This window comes from Limanda limanda, chromosome 10 (assembly GCF_963576545.1).
Source record: "Limanda limanda chromosome 10, fLimLim1.1, whole genome shotgun sequence".
Classification (NCBI taxonomy): domain Eukaryota; kingdom Metazoa; phylum Chordata; class Actinopteri; order Pleuronectiformes; family Pleuronectidae; genus Limanda; species Limanda limanda.
Genome location: NC_083645.1, coordinates 1,144,989 through 1,172,424, shown reverse-complemented (window position 1 = coordinate 1,172,424; position 27,436 = coordinate 1,144,989). Strand labels below are relative to the sequence as shown.

At 39.1% G+C, this 27,436-nt stretch overlaps 1 protein-coding gene across 1 annotated transcript in view; it reads left to right on the top strand.

The window, feature by feature from the left end:
- The window catches only part of LOC133011787 (GDNF family receptor alpha-4-like), a 62,466-nt gene extending 36,059 nt beyond the window's left edge, over positions 1-26,407 (top strand). The window contains exons 2-8 of the mRNA XM_061079686.1: positions 1,210-1,506; positions 10,410-10,481; positions 10,644-10,998; positions 11,414-11,523; positions 13,737-13,871; positions 18,629-18,765; positions 25,129-26,407. Of these exons, the coding sequence (XP_060935669.1) occupies positions 1,210-1,506; positions 10,410-10,481; positions 10,644-10,998; positions 11,414-11,523; positions 13,737-13,871; positions 18,629-18,765; positions 25,129-25,344 (1,322 nt within the window). The 3' untranslated portion in view covers positions 25,345-26,407. The remainder of the gene's footprint in view (positions 1-1,209; positions 1,507-10,409; positions 10,482-10,643; positions 10,999-11,413; positions 11,524-13,736; positions 13,872-18,628; positions 18,766-25,128) is intronic.
- Positions 26,408-27,436: the final 1,029 nt, after the last annotated feature.

The following is a 27,436-nucleotide window of genomic DNA, read 5'->3' as shown; positions in this document are numbered from 1 at the left end:
ATTTCTGGTGGTGGGCTGAGGGTGACGAGCAAGTGGCTTCCATGCTTCTCTTTAAGCACCTGACTCACATGAAGCACTGAAATATAAAATAGAAGGCTGCAGTTGGACAGAGGTTCTCCAACCACACAACAGTCCAGTGAATGGTTGGATTTTTGGATGTCTTTGGCAGAGTGTGAAATTATTAGTCCACACCATCGTCATGTTAAGTTAAGAGTCACTTATATTTTGATCTTGTGAAAGGATTTTCACAAATAATTTCACACCAAAATGTGGTGTATACACATTTATCTTTTATATATATTTTTTTATTTAAATAAAAATCTTTTTTTTATAATTGTAAGGCTAGATGCATCAAGTTGCTACATGCATCACCTTGCTCCATTCTCTAAGTCTCTCTATGTGTATAGAGTATATATAATAGGAGATGCGGTCACAGCCTGACACACTTTAATGCCAGATATGAATAGACAAAAATCGAGAGTACTTGATATCGGATTTCTCAGGACAGATTTTGCTGTCAGGCCTGAACGGATGTATCTGAATGTGTGAATTTGTAAAGGAAACGTTTTGGATAATGTATGACAAAAATATTATTTGCACGAGTTAAAACGTTTTTGTAGAATTACCTTGTGTATGTGTTATTAAAATTTGTGCTGTAAAACAGACACAGACATTAAACATCTGTCCACATCATACTGAAGTTATAGGCTATGAATTACAAGCAAAACTTACAGCTTTTCTGCAAATTGTCCTCTGACGAGCCATTATGACAAAGTCAAACTGTCCAACTGGGCCAAAAAAGACGCGCCCCTCCTTCTGATAGGATAACACCTTCAGGACATCTGCTAACATTAGTGTTGCTATAATGTTAACAGGTGCCATGAACCTGACAGGGCCAGGAGGAGAGCCCCCGTAGCCCTGGCAGCTCATGATGTATGTAAATTCAATTACGAGGCGCATCACATTGTTGAAAGTGTAATTGGTCTTGCGGTCAAAGGTTCCTCTCCCATTCACTCAAAGCTGTGGTTGTCTAAACATGTTGTCTAGGCAATCCTTATAGCATAACTTTTACAAGTTTGGAACCACTTTTTACTACAATCAAGGTGCTAAGAGTTAATTTCTCAAGATTAGAATTAGGTTTTTGACATTTACTTTTTCCGTGATTTCTTCTCAATGTATGTCTTTCTCCATCTTTTTTTCCTCTCTTAGATGCCTTGTCATCCTCATCACCAATTTTCTCCTACCCCTCCACCCACACTAACTGTGTTGAAGCTCATCGGGTGTGCTCTGCTGATCTGCGGTGTGAGGCATTGTACAGGGGCTTGGAGCTGTGTGCGGCTGACGCAGCAATTTCCCCACTAGGGGAGCAGGCCGCAGCTGAGTGCCTGGAGAGACGGGATGTTCTGCTGGCCAATCACCCCGCTCTGTTGGCCTGCAAGTGCCACCGTGGTTTTCGCAAAGAGGAGCAGTGTCTGCGCATATACTGGAGGGTTCGTCTGCTGCCAGGTCAGTCCGGGTGGTGTTGGGGTGGGAACAGGTACTCATAACAATCTGTATGTGGACATAGAGGGTAAAAAATATATGTCACATATACTCACAAATGTGGCATATGTAAGCTGGGTTCCCATCCAGTATTTAGACAATGTATTTGAAAATCCTTCATCTCAATCAGTTGAAGATTGCTGTACAAAATATTTAATTTGCAGAATGTAATTTAGGTGAAATTGATTATCAATCAATCAATCAATCAAATGTTATTTGTATAGCTCATGTCACAAGGTGTGACATCCTCTGCCCTTAACCCTCAACAAGAGTAAAGGCTGAAATATGCTACTTCGACTACCCCGCGCGCGAGGGGAGACGCACGGATCCCACAGAGTGTTTTTAATTTATGCTTCTCCGAAGGCTGTGGGTGCTGAAAACAGTTCAACACCAGAACAGTAGGTGGTGCAACGGAAGACTCACTTAGAAAAGCCTACCTCATGACATCATTATTTGTAGAAGAAGTCCACGTCTGTTTATTTACATCCTCCCGGCTTTCCTCACACACAGTGAACGATAGCAACCAACTCTCCATGAGTTTGCGGTCATCTGTGCGTCTTTGTACGCACTCGTAGACGAGTTGTATAGGTGCTCGGACCTCCGGACCTCTTCCACTAGGTGCTCTCCAATGTTGTTGTCCATATTAGAAACGTAGTTGTGTTTGGGTTTTAAAGTGGCGGTATTCTGATATACGGAATGAAACAGGAAGATTGAGGTCCGGAAATGTGAGATTCCGTAAATGACGTCGTGCGGAAATGATGTCGTTAGCGGACCAATCACAGCCAAGGGCTATCCCTAGGGTCTCCGAAATGCCCACGGATAGTTCGAAAAATCAGAGGTTCCCGATGAGCTCTCCGAGGTGCTCGGAGAGGGCGTTCCTCTGTCCCTGTCAGTCAGTGTCAGTCAAAACGGAGTAGCATATATTGGCCTTTAGGAAGAACTACAAAAAACGACAAAAACATTTTAGCAGGGTAAAAAGAACGTACAAACCTCAGAGAGCGTCACATGTGAGGGATCCCTCTCCAGGATGGACAGAAGTGCAATAGATGCTACATCCACCCCGCGTATAATATTGTTGTTGCTTCCCATCACTGGAGGCAGCTCTTGGCAAGTAAAGGAAACCAGATTCATTCTGAACTTGCAATGTATGCAGCAAAACTTACAAAAAGCACTTTCGAGACACACTTACTTTCACTGCCATTTGTGTTAAGCAGCTGTTTAGCAGAAGTTAAAGAGTTACTCTTCTCATAGATGTACATCTTTTTATATTTTCATCTCCAACCTTGAACACTCAGCACTTACTCCTTCCTTTTTAAGGCTTAACCTCCTAAAATACAGAGAAACTGTTAACCTGACTTTCACTGTACTTTTCAAAACTGCTTTTAAAAATGAAAAGTTCCCCTCAGCACATTTGTGCAGGAATCTGAGTGGAAATCTGAAAAAAACAACATCAGCAATTAAGATGACAGGTCCATGACTTTTTCCTCATTTAATTGTAATGGGATCTTTTGATAGTGTACTAAAGTTTGACTATAAAACATTTGTAATATCTTTCTTTCAGTAACTGAACAATGCCCCAAACTCAGAATATAATATTTGTCTTGGGCTGCTGTAGCTCAGGAGGTAGAGTGGGTTCCCCACTAATCATAGGGTTGACAGTTTGATTCCCATTTCCCCCATTTCTCCCATTCTGTGTGCGGGAATTGTCAATGGGCAAAATACTGCATCACAAATTGCCCCTGACGGCTTGCCAGTAGTGAGTGATGTGTGATTGAGAAAGTGCTTCACAGAGATGAACTGTATGAGTGTGTGTGTGGATAGAGTGGCGTAACTGTACTATAAAGTGCTTTGACTGGTCATCAAGTCTAGAAAAGCACTATATAAACACAGACCATTTACCATTTATTTTAAATAAGCTTTGTACTTTTCACAATGTGATCTGGGTCCAAAGCAAGCACCCATCACTCACCAGATTCAAATACACATTGGCAAATAATATTAATCAGCTCTTAATGCAGGATACAAAAGAACAGTAGTTGACAATGCATAAGATATTTAGAGTCTTTGATCCTCTAAATTGAACTTGATTGTTTCGCTCTTAAATGAAATGGTCTCCTACAGATGTTGTGAATTGTGGGTAATACGCATTCCCATTGTAGTGTAGGGTAGTTACAGTCAAACAAAATAAAATGTGCAAGTACTCTCAGAAATTGCACTGATATGCTGATTTGCCCTCTAGAGGTTAACATACATGGTACAATAATGAAATGATTGTGTTAACAGTGCAACTAGTTGTTTACACAAATATGTTGTTAAAAAGCAAATATAGCTTACAGTCTGACCAAGGTTGAGGCTGTAGGAAGTGCGGTTTGACCAACTCTTTGTCTTTTTTCAAACTCACCTCACAGCCGGTCTATTAAATAAATGTATATAACATACATACTGGGGATCACAGAGTAGTGAGGTATTTCCTGTTACAAATAAGCTAAGAACTATTAATAGCATCTTATGTATTGTTGCATACCTCAAGCCGTAGTTGTCACACAGTTTCTGACTGTCCTTCAAGCAACATTAACGTTAGTAAAGTATTGTTACAATCTGTGGGTAAAAAATAGACTGGCCACAATCTGAAAATTATATGCAACATTGCAAAACGTACAGACTAATGAAGTTGGTCAGTTTATGGGTACACAGTAGCGTTGACTGCCCTTACACAACAACTCCAAGTGTTTTACAACAAAAGTCTCATTCACCCATTAACAAACACAATCACACACTGATGACACGGCAGTAAGAGGTTCAGAATCTTGCTCAAGGACACTTCAACACACAACACAGAGGAGGAGGAGCTAGACACCTGCTCTAGCTCCTGAGCCCAGCATCCCTGCCTGTCACTTGTTCAGAAAGCAGTCAGAAGTGCAGTGATGTGCACAAACATACAACATGTTTGCAGTCTTGGGGATATTGCCATTGAAATAAACCTAAGCCACTGGGTCTTCACTTCCACAGTTGACGGGAGGACAAAAAGGCTGTTGTGTTGGTCCTTGCATCCAACAAGAAAGCATTTTACATGCTCTTGTTTTTCTCTCTTGATGTCAAGAGGGGAGCAAAATCTGACTGGCATGTTTGCAAACAGTTTTACTGAATGATGGATCAAGAGAAGAGACGGTCTGTACACACACAAGAGACACACAAATGTTGAATAAGTGCATTTTGCATTATATCATCCCTTTAAAGGGTAAGGCAGGTATTATTCTTTCTTCTTGTTGTCAACTGATCTAATGTAAATGCCAAAGCCAGCATACAAGTCTGTTGCAATACTTCCTAACTCCCACTGGTTTTTCTTGAAGATAAAAATCTTTGGAAAAAAACTAAAACCAGCAACTGCTGTTAACTTTCGACAAATTTCACTCAAACTAGAGGGACTAGTGCATTTGTAGGGCACTATTTTCAGCGACAGGCAGATGGCTATTTGAGAACTGCAGTGCACCTTCTGTATATGATCATGTTGTAGCTTATTTCAAGAGGTTATGAAAATGTCGCTAAGCTAACCTCTATTCTCAGCAGGCATTGTAATGCAGCACCAGCCCGTCAAGTTTAACGTTTTGTTCTGTTTCTTTGTAAATTCATTAAAAAGACTGTCAGAAGAGTAAATGATAAATTAAATGAATGGCTGTGTGCAGAAGGTAGAGCATCTCATCCTCAAACTAGAAGGTCGTCGGTTTCAATCTCGGTGTACCCCATTCTGCATGCTGAAGTGTCCTTGGGCAAGACACCAAACTCCAAATTGCCCTTGACAGCTGTGCCGGCAGTGTATGAATGATGTGTGAATGGCTACTGTAACGTAAGGATTTTTTCTTTTTTTTGAGTGTCACTCAGTTCATGAGTTGACCTTATGAATCTATACGTTTAAGTCAAATATTAATTTGATAACCCTGACCATTCCATTTGATTTGCTTGACAAACTCTGATATGGATGATGCTTCAAAATATATATATGAATTCCTGCAGCATCATTCAAGTGAGCTCAGACAGCACCATACCAATACAATATATGCATCCTCATTTGCTAGTCAAACATTACTTAGACAATTATAACCAAACAAAAATGTGCCTTAAGGGGCTTTATAATCTTTGCAGCACAACTTGACACCCTCAACTTAACATAAAACTAAATGTGAGAAATGTTTATAGTGGTTCTTCTTCAGAAACCTCCTAAGTATAACCTCCAACCCCCAAAAAGTGGGGAACAATTAAAAAAACCTCAGAATGAGCAGTAGATGAGGTATACATGCAATATATGTTGTGTACATAGAAAATGCACAGTATGAACAATTAGGAAATAATTCTATATTAAAAACATATCGGAATACCTAAAACGAGGATATCCCTTACAACCACATGAAGCAAGCCACAGTAAGCACACAGAAAACAAAATACATAGAAGGGGGAAAAAACAAGGAAGAGGCTGGGACTCATGGAGGACAAAGCTTCAAAACAAGGACAGTCAGGGGAGCGAGACAGGTCCCAGGATGGCAGATGGTCCAGCACAGAGAGCCTGACTGATAAGACAGGACAGGGAGAAGAAAGCAGGCTGAGAGAGAAGAGCTCACAGTCTGGATGCTCATGTGTTTGAGGGAAAAAAACAAACACAGGGCCAGACAGATTCAGGTGTTATCAGAAAATGTACATAAGCCTTGCCAAAAGGACCCCATGGACTGTGCTTTATGTTTGTGGCTTGACAGATTTATTGTGATTACAACTGACCCAGTACATGTATTCAAAGTATTTAAAGCATAACTGTTATTGTATGAAGATTTAACGTTTGAACATGCAGTCAGACAGACACATATCAGCAGTAAGCTTGGTCCAGGAGAAGGGGGCATGATAGGAAAGAGGTCAGACCCTTTAGGATTTTGTAGAAACAAGTCTGAGCCGACATAGAGACAATGAAATGAGTCTATAATGTGTTCAATTGTTCTGGATTCAGCTGAAGTTCTACCTGTAGAGTTCAAAATCATCTGATGACTATAGCACCAGCATGTGGTCGGACTGAAAACATAATGGCAAGTCTGGATGACACAGAGGAATGAGTTAGGGTACTTTCATCTATGCTACCGTTGATTGATCAAACCAGTTTCAGGGTTGGCCAATGACCAGCATCTAGGTTTGAACTTACTTCAGGAATCCAATATGAGCAGCTCTTTCACCACTTTTCTAAGTGCACTTAGTGGAATGACACTCTGAAAGCAGACTGAAAAGGCGCATATAGATTCATATTAGACACTGCATTCCTGAATGCGTGTTTTTTTAGTAAAGATTTTAGAGGTTTGGAAGTTGTAAGTGATACACTGAGTCCCTTAACTGGCCTGAAATCTTTGAACAGTGTAGGGGACCTGGAGGGAGTTGGAAGGTTTTTACGCCAACGCCAACCTAGACAATCATTTGAGTCTTAACGTTCAAATAGAGACTATCTTGGATTCACTTTAATCCTCAGCTGGTTCTGTAGAGGAAGCTGGAGATGGAAACTAATTTTGTTACAACTAATACACAGCAGCTTTTGGGTACGCTTGGTTACAGTGTGTGGGGTGATGATAAGGAGGGGATATGTCATCACTTGCAACAGTGTGTACAGTGTTTTTTGGACAACAATGGAGCTCAATGGCAAATATCAGGCTACACACAGTACTGGTCTTATTTGTCTCATTGCAAATACATCTTACCCTAACATGTGAGGACATTTCAACTTTGTCGTGCAATGTTTACTATGCATCATTCAACACACTATGCACAGAAGTTAGGTTAGATATGGCAGTCTTTTGCTTTGCCTGTACAATTTGTATCTGTAGGATTATTCATAGCTATCACTTAAGTAGAGTAAGTGTTCTTACTCTGAAACTTAGTGAAGTGAAGTGTAAAGTTTAGCACTACAAGTACATCAACATCACTACTTACAGTACTAATATGCAGAGTATATACCTACAACTCTCCATGGCTGGTGACTTATACAAAAACAACAGGAGCAGGTGTTTTAACATACACCAAATACTGTTGGTGCATGTTCATCTGTTTTTCTTAAATTTATTCAGCTACATCTACACTCCAAATAATCCAAAATACAGATAAATATAAACAATAAATATATTAACTCCCTAAATCGGTAATTGCCCCATTTTCTATTAATAACTTTAATAACCATAAATATGTCATCTTGCCAAAGAAGACTCATAAGGTAGACTTCCACATACACACACACACACACACACACACACACACACACACACACACACACACACAAACACACAATAATCCAAGCCTATCTGGAGAGCTGGTATGATGTGTGCATTAGTAAGTGAGCTAACACTAGCAAGCAGACTCCTTCTCCCCTGTGGCCTATTAGTCAGCGGAGCATTAGTGTAATTACACACTCTTCAGTTCCTAACGCTGCTAGGCTGCTCTAGCGTGTCATTACCATAAATATATATCGCCTGGAATAGGATTTACATACATAAACACTTTACATGCCATTACATTCTTGATTGAGTTTGTACTTTGGAATGTGTTTAAATAATTGGCACGAAAAACGGCTCGTCCACTGGTCAATCAAGGCTCAGCTAATGGTTTTCACAATTGGACAAAAGCCGGCCTCAACATGAGCTTATTACTAATTTTATCCCTCATATTTTGATATAAGCAGCAATAATATTTTGCAGTGATATTGGAAGAAATATTTATGAATAAAAGATTTATTTGCTTAAATAACATACCTGAGCAACTAAAATGTTTTTGAGTGGTGTCATATCATAGATGCTGACAGATATAGGTAGAATGATATAAGAGAAACATATGGTCTTTCTTCACCCACCTTAGTAACACTGTGCTTCTACTTCTGGACTGATAGTAAAGTCCACCCAACCAGGAAAGGTTGAACCGGGCACAACTAGGCTGTTTTTAGAACGAGCACTGCATCCTACTTCTTAGAATTGTTTGTATCCTGTAACTTTGAATTTAAAGAGCTTTTGCACCAGTTGGTTTGTACCATGTACCAAGTTTGTATCTTCACAACTGTGCTCTCTTTACACTGTTACAATAAACACCAACACATATCTGAGGATATTTTAATATATTTTCCTTTTAATTCAAATGTCAGACTGAATATTCTTAAAAATTAGGTTCATTGCCCTTTAACAGGTTGTACTTTTAGGATTATGCTATTACCTTATCAGTATATCAGTGGTATAAAATTGTTTGTAAGTGATAACAATATTATCATTATATAACAATATTTTCTAGGAGAATATACAGTATCTACCAACAAAATATGTTGTCATGAAAAGCCTGCCTTAATATTTTCAATTATGCACCAAGTTTGAGGTTTCCTTTCACAGTTACGCATATCCAAGTAATTATGGTATTGTACAATTAAATAATCCCTAACTAAATCAATAATCCAATCGAGACCTTGTGGATCAGAAACAAACCGATTTGGGAAATCAGTGCTTCACTCAGCCCAAGTTAGTGACATGAAGCTAACTGACTGTTGGCAAATTTAGCTTAGATCAGTTGCTAGTATGCTTCAATTATTGTTAGTATAACAAGTATATGTTACATAGATATTTCAACAAAGAGGTCCAAAGACTCAAATGAAGTGAATAAGAAAAAACAATAGGTACTGGATCACTTATGTCACATTGCAGTAATAAAGATAATGCTCTTGTAGCTGCAAATAAAGCAAAATACAGCCTGATCATCCACAGTACATGTTGCTGTGTTGCCATTTAAAGGGATTGTCTGACTGAATAAATGCAATAATGCAGAGTGGATTTATATGTATCTATATAGAGGATGTCCAGGACTGCTGCTTACTCTTTGCTTCTAATAGAAAATGGAAGACATGTGCATGTATGCAAAGATATTTAAATTTCTAAATGTGCAGAGACAGCATTTACTTCAGGGACCCTCTGCACTGCAGGGGATGCAGGGGGAGGTCTTTGTTCTCCTAATTAGCGTTTGGGAAGTCAACAGTTCCAGAAGATACACTGCACTACTGAATTTAAAGATGGAATCAAATATAACAGCATAGTGTACTTTACACTACATACAGCAACATGGTGGTGGAGTCCAGTTTTGATGTTGTGTCAATTATTTATTATTTAGGTGATTAGAACATAGTGAACAAACGACTCATGTTAACAAACATTTTCTTTATGGTCTTCTACCACCATCATATTGTATATTTACTGTATCACTATTACTTTACTCGGCTTTGCTTCATTATTCCTGATAAATGTTATCTTGACTCATTGTGTGATGACACTGAAAGGGAAATGACAGTAATCTACTACTCTAAGAGACTAATCTTCAAACCTTTATTTTTAACTGTTGAATGATCTTAAGCTACTGTATAAACCATTCAGCCTTTTACCCCTTTTTATTTGGCTGACACCTGTTTTCTTTCCATCTTTTACTCTCATCTGTATTTGCAGAGCTGGTTTGTCCTTGGTTATCAAATCTTTGAGGAACTGGACACATTTTCATGAGTGATCCACTGTCTCAAATATCCCATCCTTATGGGTCATGGCACCGTCCCTGCTTTAATATGCATGATCGCATAACAGCATGTCATTCCTTTTAAAATGTGTCAATGCTTTGGTTTTATTCATGATTTCTAATCTATTGGTCTCACTCCAAATTACACTGATGACCTCCGTACAGTGCTTTGCATGGAGGTCATGAGGAGCTTTGTTGATGTTTCTTTTATTTCCCTTTGCTGTCTTTACCTCTGTGTTTGTCATAGATTTGTTCCTCTCATGCAACTGTGGTTCACATTGTAATTGTTAACTGTGTAATGTGTTCCTTTTCTCCAGGGGAGGATGAGCTGGAACTATCTCCCTACGATGACACACTAAAGGACACTCGCATGGCCTCCTTAGTGGCAGGTAAAAAACACTCTGGGATATTTGCACACACATACAAACAGTCATTCATGTGATCTGCATTATGATTACATGATTTGATTATTTTTTACTTATGCAGGAACAGTTATTGTGGGTTTTGTAATATTTTTGTTTTTGCTATTTTAACTTTTCCTCATCGCTCAGCCTCATCTTTCATGCAACTGGATGGTGAGAACCAGTGCCTGAAGGCGGCACAGGACTGTGGTTTGTACGAGAAATGTGGCTCCCTGCGATCAGAGTATGTCCTGGCCTGCACCAAGCGAGTACCTGGGTCCAACCGGTGCAACCAGCACAAGTGCCACCGGGCCCTCCGGCGCTTCCTGGAGAGGGTGCCTGAGGAGTACAGCCTGGGTGTCCTTTTCTGCCCCTGCACTAACACCCTGTGTGGGGAGAGGAGAAGGAAAACCATTGTACCCTCCTGCTCCTACCAGGAGATGGAGGGACTGCAACTTAACTGCCTCCATCAGCAGAGTTTCTGTCGCCGGGATGACCTCTGCAGGTGAGACGTTAAACTTGGGGCTTATATTATCGGTAACTTGTAATATTTGAAAGGTCTTAATGACAACTCAAATGTACTGCAGAACTGATCACATATATATACTGTATATACTGTATATAAAAAGCACATAAAACATAGCAACTTATTATCCTGAAATGTGCACTACAGTCCTATAAAGGAAAAAGGCCATGGGAACAGTGGGGCCAAAGCAAAAATATAAAGTGAAAAAAGTGATATTGACACAGAGAAAACAACATACATTAAAATGTGCTATTGCTTCCACTGTACCTAAAAGCATGGGACTGAAAACCACTGTACCTAAATTTACATGAACGCAAACACACCCAAACATACACTCAAATGTCCTGCCCATTTCTTGTGTTTGATGTTGAGTTGCTGTTTGTGTTGTCGCCAGGTCCAGACTGGCTGATTTCCTTAATAACTGCCAGCCATCTCCTCTGACAGCCAGCGGCTGTCTAAAAGACTCAGCAGGCCTCTGCCTCCGAGCATATGCTGGACTCATCGGTACGCAATGCAGGGGGGGTGGGGGCGGATTCGTAGTTGAACTACATAAAGTAGAGGGCTGCATTTTACCTATAGAATAATCATTTCCAAAAGATAATGTTTTGGCATGCTGCTGAGTGCAGTGATATCCCAGAAACTGCTTTGGGAAGTTGAACAATGGATTATATAGAAAAAAACTGAAAAACATACCATATCCAAAGTTTATGTATGGATTTTTTTCACGTAAGAAAAGTTTAAAAATCCTGTAAGAAAAAATAGTTCAAGTTAAGTTAAGCAAGATCCAAAGTTAAGGGTACTCCCAGTGTGAGCCATTTGTGATTTGAGTGTAACAAAAGAAATTAATATCTTCACTATATAGAACCTGTTGAAATAATGACCACCAAGGTTTCCCTCTCTTCATACTCATCATTTAATTATCAAACTACCAAACATCAATATTAATTCCATCTCTGATAGTAGCTACTGCACTACGTAGCTAAATAATTAACTTCTTGGTTGTATAATTGATGCATCTACAACAGCTACTGTCGTGTTAGCAAACAAGCAATTTTAAAAGTTTGATTATATAACAGATAAGCTTTTAAGTGACTTATAAAGACCATTTTAAGTTTTCACAAATATAGATTTTTGATTAATGATTGAAGCAAATTATTTAAATGTCCATTGAACTGTGGCCCAGAATAACTGAACCAAATGCTGCATGGAAGACTGGTTTCAGTTTGCCTATGATATATGTTTTTAAGACACACTGGCAAGCCTGAAGGGAGTGACTGCAATGAAGAGAGATGACAAGACATAGACTCTTTAACTTAAAAAAGATTTGATAATATGCAATCTCAACATAAAAGTGGCTGCACAGAATGCAGTGAGTGGATAGGAGGAAAGATAGAACAGAATGGGAGAGTAATGGTTTGCAAGTCTGCGAAAGGGCTGATCAGACAGAGCAGAAGTGGAGGAGAAGCAGCAAGATAGAAAATGAAGACCCATGACAGCTGACAAGATTTGTGGATACTGACAATGATGGATGACTTTTCCATTAGACTCACAGCTTTTTAAAGGTACAACCTGCACAATCCACACATTTACACCAGGGTATCCTGCGAGAGATAAACAAACAATGGGTAAGCAGTGCACTGAAAAAATACACATCGGGAGCAGTTTTCTATTTTCCACTACAGAATTCAACTCTACTGGTTGTATACCATTGTAATATGAATTGAAACAGTTCAACCATTTCTTCTACAAATTCTTTATTCTACCGATTTACATTTGCAAAAAAAATGTTGGATGAAACATAATGCTGACTGGCTAACATCTTTGATAAATTCAACAGAATTGTTTAGTAATGTGAATTGATAATAGATTTAGTACAATATGCACTTGTAGCAGCCAAAGCATTATTAAACCTTAGAAATGTTTTTTACTAAGGTACTCAAAATTGGGCTTGTGATTAGGGAAAGTGCCTGTACTAGACAGCATCTGAAGGGAAATGATCAGGACACAAAACTTGTTAATTAATATTTATTGAAAACCATAATTTGTTGATTTATGAATACATGTGTATTCCTGGAGACAGGTTTGGCCTTTACAGTAGAAAAATCCAGTCTTGTGTCTAAAAAACATTTAACTTTCATGATATTATTGTTCTGCATGTTTATAAATTATGTAAAAAACAGTGTAGTTCCAATCTTAAAGTTTCTTAAATTCAGGGACTACAGTTACTAAATCTGGCAGATTTAAAGTATTGCTTAAATCTAGGAAATAAGCCTTTCCATTTCGTATTTGACCTTTGAAACCAAGCACAAAATGTATTTCTCAAAATGTTTGAATTATTTTAAGTTAAAGTGGTAAAAGCTAATTTTCAAAATATGAGCTGTATGATTCTATAATTGCATCAAGAATGCATCAGCAGAAAACTCCATGTTTAAGTTTAAAAATGTTGTTTCAGCACCTTCAGTGAAGTCAAAATCATGTTTTTTCTGCAGATAAGCTTTGCTGGAGGTAAAACCAAAATTACAGAAACCTTTTCTGATTTGTGCCCAAATTGCTCAAAGTTAAAAGCAGTGGAGAAGCCGTTCAAGGCTGGTAGCCTATTCGACCATGGCATCATTTGTCTCCAGCTGCTTTATTTATATTATGGATTTACTATGATAAAGAATTGTTGAAATGAAAAGGTAGGTCCTTTGACAAATTTTGCCCCTTATCACTTACAGGTACCATCATGACACCCAACTACATCAGTAACAGCTCTGCTGACGTGTCACTGTGGTGCAACTGTGAAGGCAGTGGTAACCAGTGGCAGGACTGTCTGAGACTGCAGCATATGTTCACCCAAAACACCTGCCTACGTGAGTCTGTCTAAAGTCTATACACATGTTTCATATACTGTTTCAAATTCTGTCTCAGCAGAGTATCTTATGACATGATTTGATCAAATTTCAGACAGTTAATAATATTTTTTGTTTAACCAACTGAAAAAATCTGTCAACTGCCTCAGTACACTATATCTAGATTTTCCGTATCACCTGAAAAGGACACAAGGCAAATCTTGCCATTTCTCAGGCTTCTTAATAATTAGCAAAAAATATGACTCCTAAAGATTGAGCAAATAACATTGCCATTTTATGGTCTGGTAAATACTAAACATTAAGTGAATGGTTGGTTCTTGAGGTCAATGGGTTGACTGGGAGAAATGGACAGGTGTTATGATCCAAGTCACTTTGACAAAGGGCCATTCATTATGGCCAGATGGCCAGGTCTCCACAAGACAGACTATCCCATATGGTCCAAATTGTAAGGAGGTTTGCTGTGATTCAAGTTGCAGAAAATTCAAATGATGGTTAGTGCATCACAGCCAACTTTGTGTGTGGCTGAGTGGCTGCAGAACTGTTAGGAGTGCCTCGCCAAGCAAGTATTTCACTTTGGTACTTGATGATTACAAGTTCACTTTAATCTAAAATGGTTAGTAGGTTGATTGATTCAAAGACATATCCTACAGTGCATTGAGACAAATCTTCATTGGTGAGGTTATTGGATGTTTGAGGTCTTTCAACATCATACACTCACCCAGCTAGGGTTGATCAGATCCTGGCTTGTAGCCAAGTAACTTGGACCCACAAATCACCACTGACACAAAGCCATCTGAAGACTAATTTATCTGCTTCCGTGTTGATCTTGATGGCTTTCTGCTTTTGCAGTCCCAGTGATATCAGTTAAACTCTGCCCGGCCGTTTTTTTTTCACATTTAAACAGCGCGGCTGGAGATTCTCTGCTCGGACACATTCACAACAACAACAACAGAGCTGCGACTGAGCTATGCTGCTCGCACAGACAGTGTGGACATTCTAATCTGATAACACGGAATCTAAAATTAGAGGCAAAATTTTCCACGTCCCACATGTGCATTCACCACTGGTTCATGTTCAGTAGCAAAGTGATGTACCAGTGAAAGTGGCGACTGAAAATTATTTAGGGCTGAAGCCCTGAATTGCCCAAGCAAGGCGACGCCCATGGTCTCAGGAACATTGGTCCTTGGTTCACTGCAGCTAATACAAAGACATCTGGAGCCTCGTCCACAGTTGGACTTGATGACTTTCTTCTTTGCAGTACCAGTAAGTTTAGAACTTGCATAGTTGGCAGTTCTGCACCTTCCATCCTTTTGGTACAGTCCTCCCAAGAAACTACAAGATCCAAAAGAGGAGCCTGTTGTAAAAAGTTTTTCTTGCCGGTTTGCACCATAATGCCTGTTCTCACCAAAATGTGAAAGTTCTGGTCCCTGGAGTCCCAGTGTGTGAGAAACTCAGAACCCTTCATAGAGAGTGTTGAGTGGGAGATGGAGATGAAGATTGTTTCTCCCAAAGAGTTCTGCACGGCAGATCCAACCATTTGCTGAGGTATCTTCTGCTATTCCTCTGCAGTGTCTCCACTGTCAACACGATTACCTCATACACCAGCAGAAGCTAGATAGGTAAATCCAAGGCTTAAAATTACCTGGTAAGCCAGTCCATTGTGGTGAGGCCAATCTCAAGCTCTATGGTGGTTGCCTGGATTGCTGCTGCACCCCTCAGGCTACAATCAAACATCTTGCAGAGACTCTGAACTGGTTTCACAGTGATGGATTTGATTGTGATGCCATCTTGAATTAACCGAAACTGCTTTCTGTCTCTTCAATACCATGGCCCTGGAGTTATCAGGCTTGACCGATCCGTTTCCACGAATGAGCTAAGAGGCTTATTTTCTTGTATATAAAATTACATTTGAGTATGAAAGTGCATTAATATTACCTTGAATAAAGAGACTTAAATGTGATTGTTGAAAATCTTTTAAAAAGATAAGAAAAAAGCAAGGTTTTCGACAAATCACTATTACAGACTTTTACTGTGGGGTAGTTTGCCTGCCCATAAATCAGTAAAATGTGCCGTTGCTCTCAGTGATCTGAAACTGTGAATTTTAATATGATAGTTGTGAAGGAGCCCACAACAATCAATTAGATAATAATTACACTGAATATAACTCATATGTTTATAATAAGTTTGACTTAATTTGTTGCTCTGTATATGGCCTCCAGCTGCTAGCAAACGTACGTGTGGAGCAATGACAGATGAACAAAATGAAGCTGGGCATTTTATAACTGTCTCTGAATGTGATGGACTAGATGCTGCTCTTGTTTCTGTTCTTGCATGCAAAAGTTGTACTCCAATTGAGGCAATGAACATTGTCAGCAACATCTTTAATAAAGTGTTATTATAATAAAGAGTTCACCTCTGCCATTCTCACTTAGTGCAACATCTGTGTGCTGTATAGTGAGAGAGAGATGTCACTGCCCCTTGCACCAAGTTGAAGAGATGTAAATGTAGAAATAATAAGCCCCCCTGGTAGAGCTGCTGCCCCCATGAGGTTCGTTTCCAGCCTGCGGCCCTTTGCTGCATGTCGTCCCCCATTCCCTCTGCCCGCCTTTCACCACTAAACTCTCTCTCCTTCCTATCAAATAAATGCCATAAAAGCTCATAAAAACACTTTGAAAAAAAGAAGTCTATTTTCCTAATTTTTCCAGAGAAGAAAGATAACCAGAGATGATTGATGCACATTTTAATTGAGCCCCAGGGACCGTTTTATACTGAAAAGCATATTTCCCTCTTTGCTAAGAAGTGAGATGGATCTGAACTGCTCTAGTATAGTCAAGTTCTCCCTGGGTATCCATACACCTTCCAGTTGACATGGTTCTTTGGCTTCTGACGTTTTTCCTTTCAGCTCGTCAACAATGTTCATGTCTGCTACTGTTGAAGGGGTGGCTCACATGTGACTTGTATTTGCGACATTGATAAAAATCAGAATCACACCTCCCGTTGGTAGGGGGACCCTTAAAACTCTTCTAACATTGCATTTCAATGGGGGATCCTGTGGCTGAACTGGGAGGTCAAACCCCAAACATGCTGTTGTGAGGCAACAGTGCTATTTAATTTATTTACATTATATTTAGTATAGTGGTTTATATATATCTTACCATACATTACCTCAAGGCACTTTAGATAGTAAGGTAAGAGACAACAGAATATTATAACCACAATACAATCTGCTAAACACTGCTAACCACTGTGCTACAATGCTCCACCAAGCCTCTAAATTTAAATATTAATACGTTGTAATTGATTTAATCGGACTGCTTCTTAGAGTAAAGTGAATGTGCATCCTCCCTGCAGTGTTTTCATCATAGTATTGTTCTTGGATTCTGTGTCATTACACCTGTACAGACACTTGAACCAAAACCTGCACTAAGAGGCTGACCATGTCCTGCTTACCACACCCTCACTCCAGCCCTGTACACCAGATGTACGATATAATTTTAAGCTCTTGGTACGATACTTTAACATTTCCCATTCTTTCTAAAACCCCTCATTTTATTTTGTGCTTCAAATTTGTATATGAAAAATATTCTAATAGTGAGGAACTTTCTTGCTTACTGCACCTCTCGATGTGCGATAATTCACATCACTTTCACCGGCTACAGAGAACTACCTGATCTAATCAAAACATCTGCTTTTAACCCCTCCCACTGCCGTTGTTGCCAAACCTCAGTGTACAGTAAACCATATTAAACAGTCTTTGGGGAATTCTGTCGATCAGATATCCACAACAATATATTGTTCTTGTTTTTTAATGATGGAATGCATTACTGTCTCATGATCCTCCACATGCCATTTATCTCTTAAATCTTAAAAAGCAATTTAGATTAAGAATTAGGGGGATTGTTGAATCCATTGACAGTCCCATTTGAAGTCAAGTAAACTATTTTTTTCGAAGTTATTGTTCTTATGAATACTGTAGAATTATGAAATCAGAATGAATGCGTCACCGTTAATGATACTTTGAAGAACAGCTCAAAGGGAATAATTGAGAAAAAAAAGACTTTACCGTGTCTGGAGCACATTGAAAGACCACCTACTCAACCGATGAATTTACTCATTTGCATTCTCAAATTTAAAAAAGGCTTGCTTTGCCTAAACAACATTTAAAATTTGGTGAAAGCCCAAAGAGTTCCAGTACAAGGGTGCTAAACATTTTGGGTATATTTGCCTGGAAAAGTTAAGAAGAAGTCAGTTTTTTCCATTTCTTCTACTTCCTTGTGATTAAAAAAATAAATTCCATTTGGTCTTTGCAATCTAAAATGATGTACGTCTTTAGAGCCAGTCAGATCAAAAGTAATCACTCAAGACACATTTGGAGATGTATTCTAATGCCAGGTGGCGTATTAAAACTACCAGGTATGAACAGGGCCTTACAGTCTGTCTGTAGCAGGAGGCTTCTACAGGGCTCAAGAGGTGTGACGTGAAACGCTAGAGGCTAAAGACCTCTGGCTGCCACTCAGTCACAGCATCTGTCAATCAAGCTGTCAATAAACACTGAGCCTGCTATGTCCAAACACTAAAGTCTTGATCGATGCATCAATGCACTTCCCATAAAGCTCTGTGATTCATCAAACTGCAGACAGCTCGAACAATAAAGCTGCCAAATAGATATGAAGGTTCACGCCCACCCAGCTTCACAGCAGTCCAGCTGAACACACACACACACACACATTGGCAGTGACGATGCTGTGTCTCTGCAGGTAATTCTATCAGTTGGATGGGGAGCCCTGGCTCCATGCCGGCAGACATCACCCCCCCTCCTCCTCCCAGGCCCTCCCCATTTGATCAGGAGGACGAGCTGCTGAGCAACAACCACCTGCCTGAACACAACAACGTCGTGAGTACACTTCAATCACAAACATCACCACTATATCTTGGTGAAAGTTGCAAAGGTTCTGCAAGTACATCAGTGACCGCACCACCATCGGACCCTTTGCAATAAGAAAAGGGTTGCAATTGCTAATTATTTTTCAGATAAATCGTTTTACCATTTAAAAATATCTGGGGATCATGAATGTCTCTATCTGACATCTATCCAATAGATGTTGGAATAGTTCAGTCTGGATCCCAGCGGTTGACCTACAGACAGTCCAACATTGCAGTCTCTAAAGCCAAGTTGCGATTGTAGCTAAAAGATGCCAATTAGACCGTACAATATTAAGATACACAGAATAAGTCTCAAAGAAGGAATTCAGCAACACAGAATCAATGCAGATGTGGTTTGTAAAGTTCAGATTCTATTGGTATCAAATATAAAAATAAAATGTACTCTATTCAATGCTTTAAGGAGCAATTTTATTTATTATTTATTACATTCATTAATTAACATACTGAAACACAATATTAAGATTAGTTTACTTTCCAGGATTTATTAAAGGCCTTAGATATATTGCTATAAAATAACTGACTTGAAGATTTTAGTATATCAATATTAATAGGGAATGAGTGTGTAATATCAATTCACTGTTTCAAGGAAACTGGAGGGCTTTTACTGTGAAGAAATTACAGGAAGCCCTCTATATATTGTTTATAGTAATAGCAGATGGATATGGAGCTGTTGTAACCACTGCTGTATAATTCAAGAGATAATGCACCAATGCATGCATTTTACACAACACTCATCATTATTATGTATGCAAACTGGAATATGGAGAATGCTCTAAGGGAAGCTGTGAGTGTACTTAAATAGATGTATTTATTTTCAGTTATGCATTCAGTTATACTTTTTATTGGTCACATAGGCTATCACTGACAGTTGCCATGCCGAGGAGGTCAAACCTCTCAACACTTGAACAAAATGGTGTGTTTTTAAGATCAGAAGAGCAGCTGCGTGGCTGTTATCAAAGCACTTTGGCAAACCTTCAAAAGACTCTACGCAGAGTGTGTGATCCAACAGGATCAATGCTTAACACAGATGTCCAATGTAATGGGTGTAAAATATAATACCACTAAACATAATTTTGGATCATAAACCAAAGTATTGGATAAATTACATTTCATGGTTGATGGACGCATAACATTGGAATTATCCAAATGATCCACAGCAATGATCAATTCATCCACAAATATCTGTGTTCTTCTTTTCTTTTGCTTTTTATTGGCAGTTGGCAAACCGCTTTTTATTTACATTACCATCACCTTATAGAGGGAGTAATATATTACTTATTAACTGGCACTATTAATAGAAAAATAATTACTATTTGTTTTTTATTATTCAAAGACTATTCAAGAATTTGAAAATCATGATCCATCCTTACAAGGAGCGCATTGCACTTTAAATTCCTCAACTCCAATGTTATTGGACAAGAACAATATTTTATCGTGTAAGTTTTGGGAATTGTTTGTCTGTCCTACTTTGGTAGTTATATGGTTGTTTTGAGTTTTTGCTCAGATTGATCTATTTGTGTGTGTCTGTTTCAGTATCATTCATATGGGGATTAGGGTCAGAACCAAACAGTGATCAAATAAATGTTCAAACTGTCCAGACTGCGTCTTTAATTCCGTCTCTCCCGACCAATCAGGCTTCACACGTCCGTAGCACACAAACACGTCTTGGCCCTGAAGAGTTTTGAATTCTGTCCTGTTAGATCATGTGAGTCTTCCAACTCAGTAACGTACAGACACTGACAGACACACAGAGATGCAGAAAAGTGCGGTCAACATATGCTAGCTGTATAAGCTGCCCTTGTCCAACACTGACAATTAAATAGTGCCCAATCCAATTGTGGACCTGCTGGCTACTGTAACCTTGGCCACACTGGTATGGCTGTGGCTCCTTGGCTCCGAGCATGCCTCAGTGCCCGAGATAATCTTGGCCTCCAGACAAGAGGGGATTCCAACTCTCTCCTCCTCAGTTGCCCTCCTCCTCATCTCTCTATCTCTCTATCACGCTCTGTGTCCGTCTGTGTCTCTCTCCCACTGAATGGATTAGATGAGGTGCTGGTTGGAAGCAGTACATCAGTCAAGCTTCATTAGTATGAATTTATTCATGCCCATATGTCTCCCACCTCTTTCTCTTCCACCCAAAACCCCCCTCTACTCTCCTTACTTTGTTCCTCTTATCCTTTCCTCAATCCCTCCATCCCACATTTTCTTCTTTTACTCACCTGCTCGACATCTACTGATCTGTCTGTCACTCAGCTGCTTGTTTCTTCCGAGGAGCTTTTGCTTGTTTCTCTAAAGTGATTTTTCCAGAATTTGAAAGGTTTCACTTCAAAAATCTAAGCATCCTCTCCAGCAGTGGAACAAAAAAACGTCACATTCAGAGGCAGAGATGAGTGCTATTTGTTTTAAACGTTACATTTCTGCAGAGAATGTGTAGCAAGGTGGGCTGTCATGTTGCGTTCCTTTATTTTACTATTTGCAGAGATACTCAAACAATTTCATGTATGCATCAAATCAATGAATCAATCAATCAGCCCATATTCACAATTTATTTTATTTTTATTTTATTTTATTTTATGGCTTAACAAGGTGCGCCATCCTCTGTCCTTAACCCTAAACAAGAGTACAGAAAAAACTACCAAAAAAATATTTTAACAGGGTAAAAACATAGAAACCTCAGAGAGAGCCACATGAGAGGGATCCCTCTCCCAGGATGGACACAAGTGCAGTAAAGATTGCAAGGAGCTGAACACATCAACAAAAAAATAAAAAATAAATTATTTTGCGTATTAAAATAACAAAGGCCTCTTGTTACACAAGCATCACACCTCCAACAAATTTCCATCAGGCGGCGGGGTCGAAAAGTGAAAGGAAAATAAACGTAGCAACTAAAATCATGAAAAAATTATCCTGTGAACATATTTGACTATGTGCATTCACCAAGATTCAGTCTAGAGAAGCATAATTCTACCAAAAACAAGTTATCCATCATATAACAGTGCACACTCATGACCCATGTCACGACAAACTGATGTGACTGCATCCAACAATTTTCGTAGTTTTCCAAAACCAGTGTTCTGGCAATCTAACCCACTTCAGGTGGTAAATGGCCCAGGTGGTATATAAAAGTGGCTTTATTTTTTCTTCACAGGACTTTTTCTTTTTCTTTTCATGTTCATTTTTCTGCGTTAGAAATAATACAAGTTTTCAGAAAAGATTCATCATACACTTTTCATCAGTACAACAGCAGGTGTTTCATCCTGCCTTTGTGAACTTTCTACACACTGGTATTTAGATGTGGTCAAATCATATATGTCAAAAACAGATTTGTTTTTCAAGTCAAGGCACAAGTAGACATTTCCTTTAGGTGTCGAAATTTAATTACACTGTTTGGAGCTAAATTCATGCAAAATCTTGAATAAAAACATCCAAATTCCGTACCATTCACTTGCAAAAATCAGTGTGGTTTGCAAATACAAAACACCATTAACAAACTACAAATACACTACATATTTCTAATAAATTATGCTTCAGAAACAAATTGCCTCCCCCATGTATAAACAAATAAATCCCAGTAAAAAAAATTGTCCTACGTATATAAATAAATGTATTCACTCCAAATGAAAAAAGATATATTTTACAAGTATGACACAACCTGCTGTTGTTGCCTGTAAGTTGAATTACTCAGTACATCTGTGAGAAAATCCTCATCATGACACAGTGGAAAAATCATGACAAAAGTCACTTCATATATTTTGTGTCATACTTGTCGAATATCTGTTTTTGTCTTAATGGGATATATATTTTGTACTTGTATGAAATGCGGAAGGCTATTTGTTTCATTTATTAGAAATATGTAGTATATTTGTTTGACAGGTGCATTTTGTGTTTGCTAAATAAAATGCATAAGTGAATGGTAGGAAATTAGTAAATACATGTTTTGTTTGTTTGTCAGGTTTTGGCATGTTTGTAGCTCCATACTATTGCCTCTGTTACAGCTAATAATATGCATAAGAGCCCTTATTTGATCAACTTGGTCTCCACAGCTTTTTTTGACTGCTCTCTTTTCTGGTGTCACAAGCTATGAACTGAGCTTGTTTTTGGTTCTCTCTCTCTGTTATCAGAATTTGAATAATTACATATAATATGATCTGTCGCAAAATAATTTGTAAGAAGTTAGCATGAAGGTGGAGTGAAGGACTTTTCATTCCTGTAACCAAATTATAAATGTTCTGTATACTCTTTAGCCCAGTTATCTTTAACAATAATTAAAGATGTCTCTGCGGTTTTGAAGTCCTCCACCAATAAGTTATAATAGTAGTAGATCAAAGAAAAAGTTACAAGACTGTTAATAAAAGATAGTGACTAAGACTAGCTGTGCAAACTGAATGAAAGTTGAAGCTAATCAGAGGAGGCTCACTCTGTTGGTCAGGCTGAATATTTTTTACATTCTATCTTAAATTATTGTCAAAGACTGTATATAATACTGACTGGAATTCTTTCACAACTAATTAACTAAATAATTTTCAAATCAGCACAAAGGGGATACTAACATAACTATAATTAATTTCTGCACCCTGAAGGAAAACTGGATAACTGCCTTGTTTACGGCTTCTGCAGCTGTCTCACTAGATGATGATAAGTTAAAACCAGTCAAAAAATATAAACTGCATAAAGCAAGCAGGCATCAGAGGCAGTATTTCAATGGAATGATAGAACAGAATATTATTATCAGTAAAATAACTATTTGCACACAAGATCCTAGCATGGGCCTTGGGCTCCTCCAGATGCTGCTGCCTAAATTGAGCAGCTGGGTGTAACTTAGCAGTCTATCATATTCATCAATAGCTATAAAAGTTTTAAACAAAGACTTCTGTTGATCAAAGTGTTTAAAAATGAACACACAACACATTTAAAGGTATGTTTTATTTGAAGTTTTGATATAGATAAGAAGATTTATTTCCACCAAAAACCAGCTCAAAATCGTATTACATCTCTTACTTGCTTCTCTCTGGAGCTCTAGAGAGAGGTTAATTAGCCGGTCAGAGCTACTTTCTGAGTTACGTACATGCAGCCAACCACAGCTTGCTACTGTAGCCTCATGAAACTTATCGGATCAACTCATCAAATGCAAATGGAGTTGGTCAGTGCTGAAATTAGACGGACAGTCATATTCAGACGAAGATTAAATGGCTAGTTTGGTGTGGAACTATACACCACGCCTGGTTCCACTCCAAATGCCTGGATTATCAGTTGCCATCTGGATGCCCACCCATGGTGTTGCAGTATCCAGGTCCAGCACAGGAGTGCCGGAGCCTGCTGTCCTCTCCTTCAGCTCACTCTCCTCAGCTGCTAGATCCTACAGGAAGACTATTTACGTACCGGAGTGCATTAAGGCAAGTCAGGGCAGCATGCAAGTCCACAGAAATGTTATCCATCAGGGAGGTGAGTGGCTGGGAAGCTGGGAAGGCTTGGATTGTTTGGGACTGCAGATCAGAGACCAGCAGCAGCGTTAAGGCAGGTGCAACAAAACAATGTATAATATTGGTGGCGTAATGGCAGAATACTGTGCATGGGTATATTATGGCAGAAGTTTGCTTTACCAGGGTAAAGCCATCAGGCAGGGTATTCATTGTTCTGAGCTCTAACACAAGGTGGGGGAAAGGTTGCAGTCCACATGGACATTCATAATAATACTCGGTCTTCACTTCAATTATCACTGGAAAACCACAGGACAAAAGTGTTCCCTTCTATCAGCAGGATAGAAGGGGACACCAGTCCTACAATCATATTGGTAGATTGCAAGAACTTGATATATATCATGCATGAAAGCTGGACATGCCTCATACCATACCTCAAAAAGCCCTGCAAGCCCATGTAAAGGCCATGGCTGCAGCCATACAACAACATTTTTATTCAAAAATGCATCATTTTTGCCCTTCTGACAGTTAGTAGAAGGACAGGAAGCAAGATCAATAATAAGAGGGATATAATATGCAACAAGAATGCAATAATAAAGGATGAACTGGTTTATGCTGGGCTTGTTTCTTCTTTTTAAATCCTCTGGTTTGATCCCTGCCTGGGGATCAGTTATTGAGTGTGTGTGACAGAGAAGCGCACATACATGCAGTGAATACAATACAGAAATAAGACAATATTCCTTGATAGAACTAATCAAATTTCATGTCAAATTGAATATATAGAGAACACATTCTTTCTAATCATTTTAAGTTTTGTATAAACTTTTGTAAGCACTGTAAAATGTGAAAATGCTGACATCCCCACGAGCTTTGACTTACAGTCTCCTCCTTGCCAGGTGGTGGAGAGCGAGGAAGAAGAGGATCTGACACAGATAGAGGAGGAAGGTGATGAAGGCGACCAGTTCGACATCATCCCGCTGTACTCAGAAAGGGCCACTGTCTCAAACCTGGGCTCCTCTGGGACTGGGGTGGCTGCATCACTCAACACCGGCCCTGCTAAACCCATACTACTGCTCCTTCTGCTCCTTTCTGCCTCGTTCAGCTGGGGGTAAAGTGAGGGATAGCGCGAATACACACACACACACACACACACACACACACACACACACACACACACACACGCTCACATGTAACGGACCCTCTAACAGTCCTGGACTAATTGCTGTAAAATTATAAGAAACAGTGAAGAAATGGACTTCACCTTTTGTCAGTAGCATCCCCTCACTTCTTCACTCCTGCCCTCGTTCTGTCCTTCCCTCCTTTGACAATAGCACTTTGGTTGACATGGTCTGACTGCAGCTGCTGTGGTGTATTCATGTCCTGAGAGCAAAGTAGACCTTGCCCTGGCAGGGCCTTCACAAGCTGCCATCAACCGATGATCATCATGCTGCTGTTCCACACGTAGGTCCAGAAATACTGATTCAACTCAAAAGGCTTGCTTAGTTATTGGCAAGTTAACACTGGCAATGTTAGCTAAGGTGTGTCAGTGTGATGATTCCTGATGCAGGCTACATTCTTGCTATAACAAATCCAAACAGATGTCCCAAAAGCTGATGATTTGAATGTCCTGTAATTTATAGATGTGATTTGCCAAAATGTTTGGGGAAAGTGGAAGTTAGGTAAATATATGTCACATCAAACTATACAGTTTCTAGACATTACAATAGAGTAGCAGTAGCCTAAAGTGTGATTATTACTCCTTTCTCATAATATATTATCCATGATGCAGATTCAATCGGAATAACTGAATACCCAGAAAAAAAAGAAACAATAGATCCAGTATGTTTGTTTTAATAGGGAATCTACAAAAGGGAACATCTTAAACTTAAATTTATTGAATCTATCATTTGCCTGTTCACTACTACACACTACTATGATGCTGCAGACTTTTATTGAAAAATCAGTTTTTATCTATTAAATTGCTACTTTTTATGTTACAGGTGTTTTGTACATTTTTTTGACTTGAGATGCAGCTGTCATTATCTATTGAATGTTAACAATGTTATTACAAGGCATTTCACACACTCATAATTGTTGCCGGAAAAAAATGCCTGATTTTTTTCTGTCATTAAAATCCCTGGGCAACTGGTCCAAAAATGACAACAATTCCTTAAATGCTTGTTAGCCTCTCTCCCCACATTGCTTTGAAATCTGTTCAGTCGTTTTTTGTGTAATTTACAGATGTAATAATTTCACATCCCCAAACTCTTCCAACTTTGCTATCTAACCTTTTCAGTCAGTCAGCTACACCCATATCCATTCTTTATAGTCCAGCAGAGTGTGGTGCATAATGAGTGAAGAGTCGCTAAAGAAATTATGTGACTGGTGCAGACTAGGTGTTTTTGTGCATGGATGTGAATCTATCACTAATGTAGAAATGCCCAAAAGCTGCAGTCAGACCTTGTTTTTTCCTTCTTTTTTTTGAGAAATTGATTTATATATTTATTTATTTTGACCTATTGATGGATAATGATTTGTACCCCTGGGTTTGACTTACCTGTATATGGGTCATCGTAACAACAATAGAACAGGGAACGGAGGCTGATTTACGATGCATCAGTCAAACTTTATCATGGTGATGAATGGAGTGATATTCTCTCCCTGCCGCTGTCCCTACTCTACAGCCATGGTGACTGACAAATTACACACTTGTCTCTTATTGTTTAATGAACATCAAGTGCCAAGTGTGTGATGTGTGTTTATGCACACTGGTACTGGGATCAGCCAGAGAGATTGCAAAGAAAATTGGTTAAAGCTTTTTGTTCTAATTTAAGTCTTGCATGTCATCATTCTCACACACTTCCACACAGCCACACATGACATATAGATGGCCACACACACACACACACGCACATTTGCAAACATACTGCCTGCCATATATTCAGCCGAGGCAGCTCTTTCTTGCTTCATTGCTCTGTCCCTGTCCTACTCTACCTCCCTGGTGACTCAGGACCAGGGCCCAAGCTGCCACAGGCACCAATATGAATAAAGCCTTCATAATAAAAACAACACACTAGAAACCATATGAGCTCTAAAATGGAAGAACAAATCAAATAGCTCCCCAGCAGGCAAAAGACACACGCTACTTCTGACGCCAACAAAGAGACAAAATGAAGCGAGTTAGAGAGAACGAGTGGGAGAGAG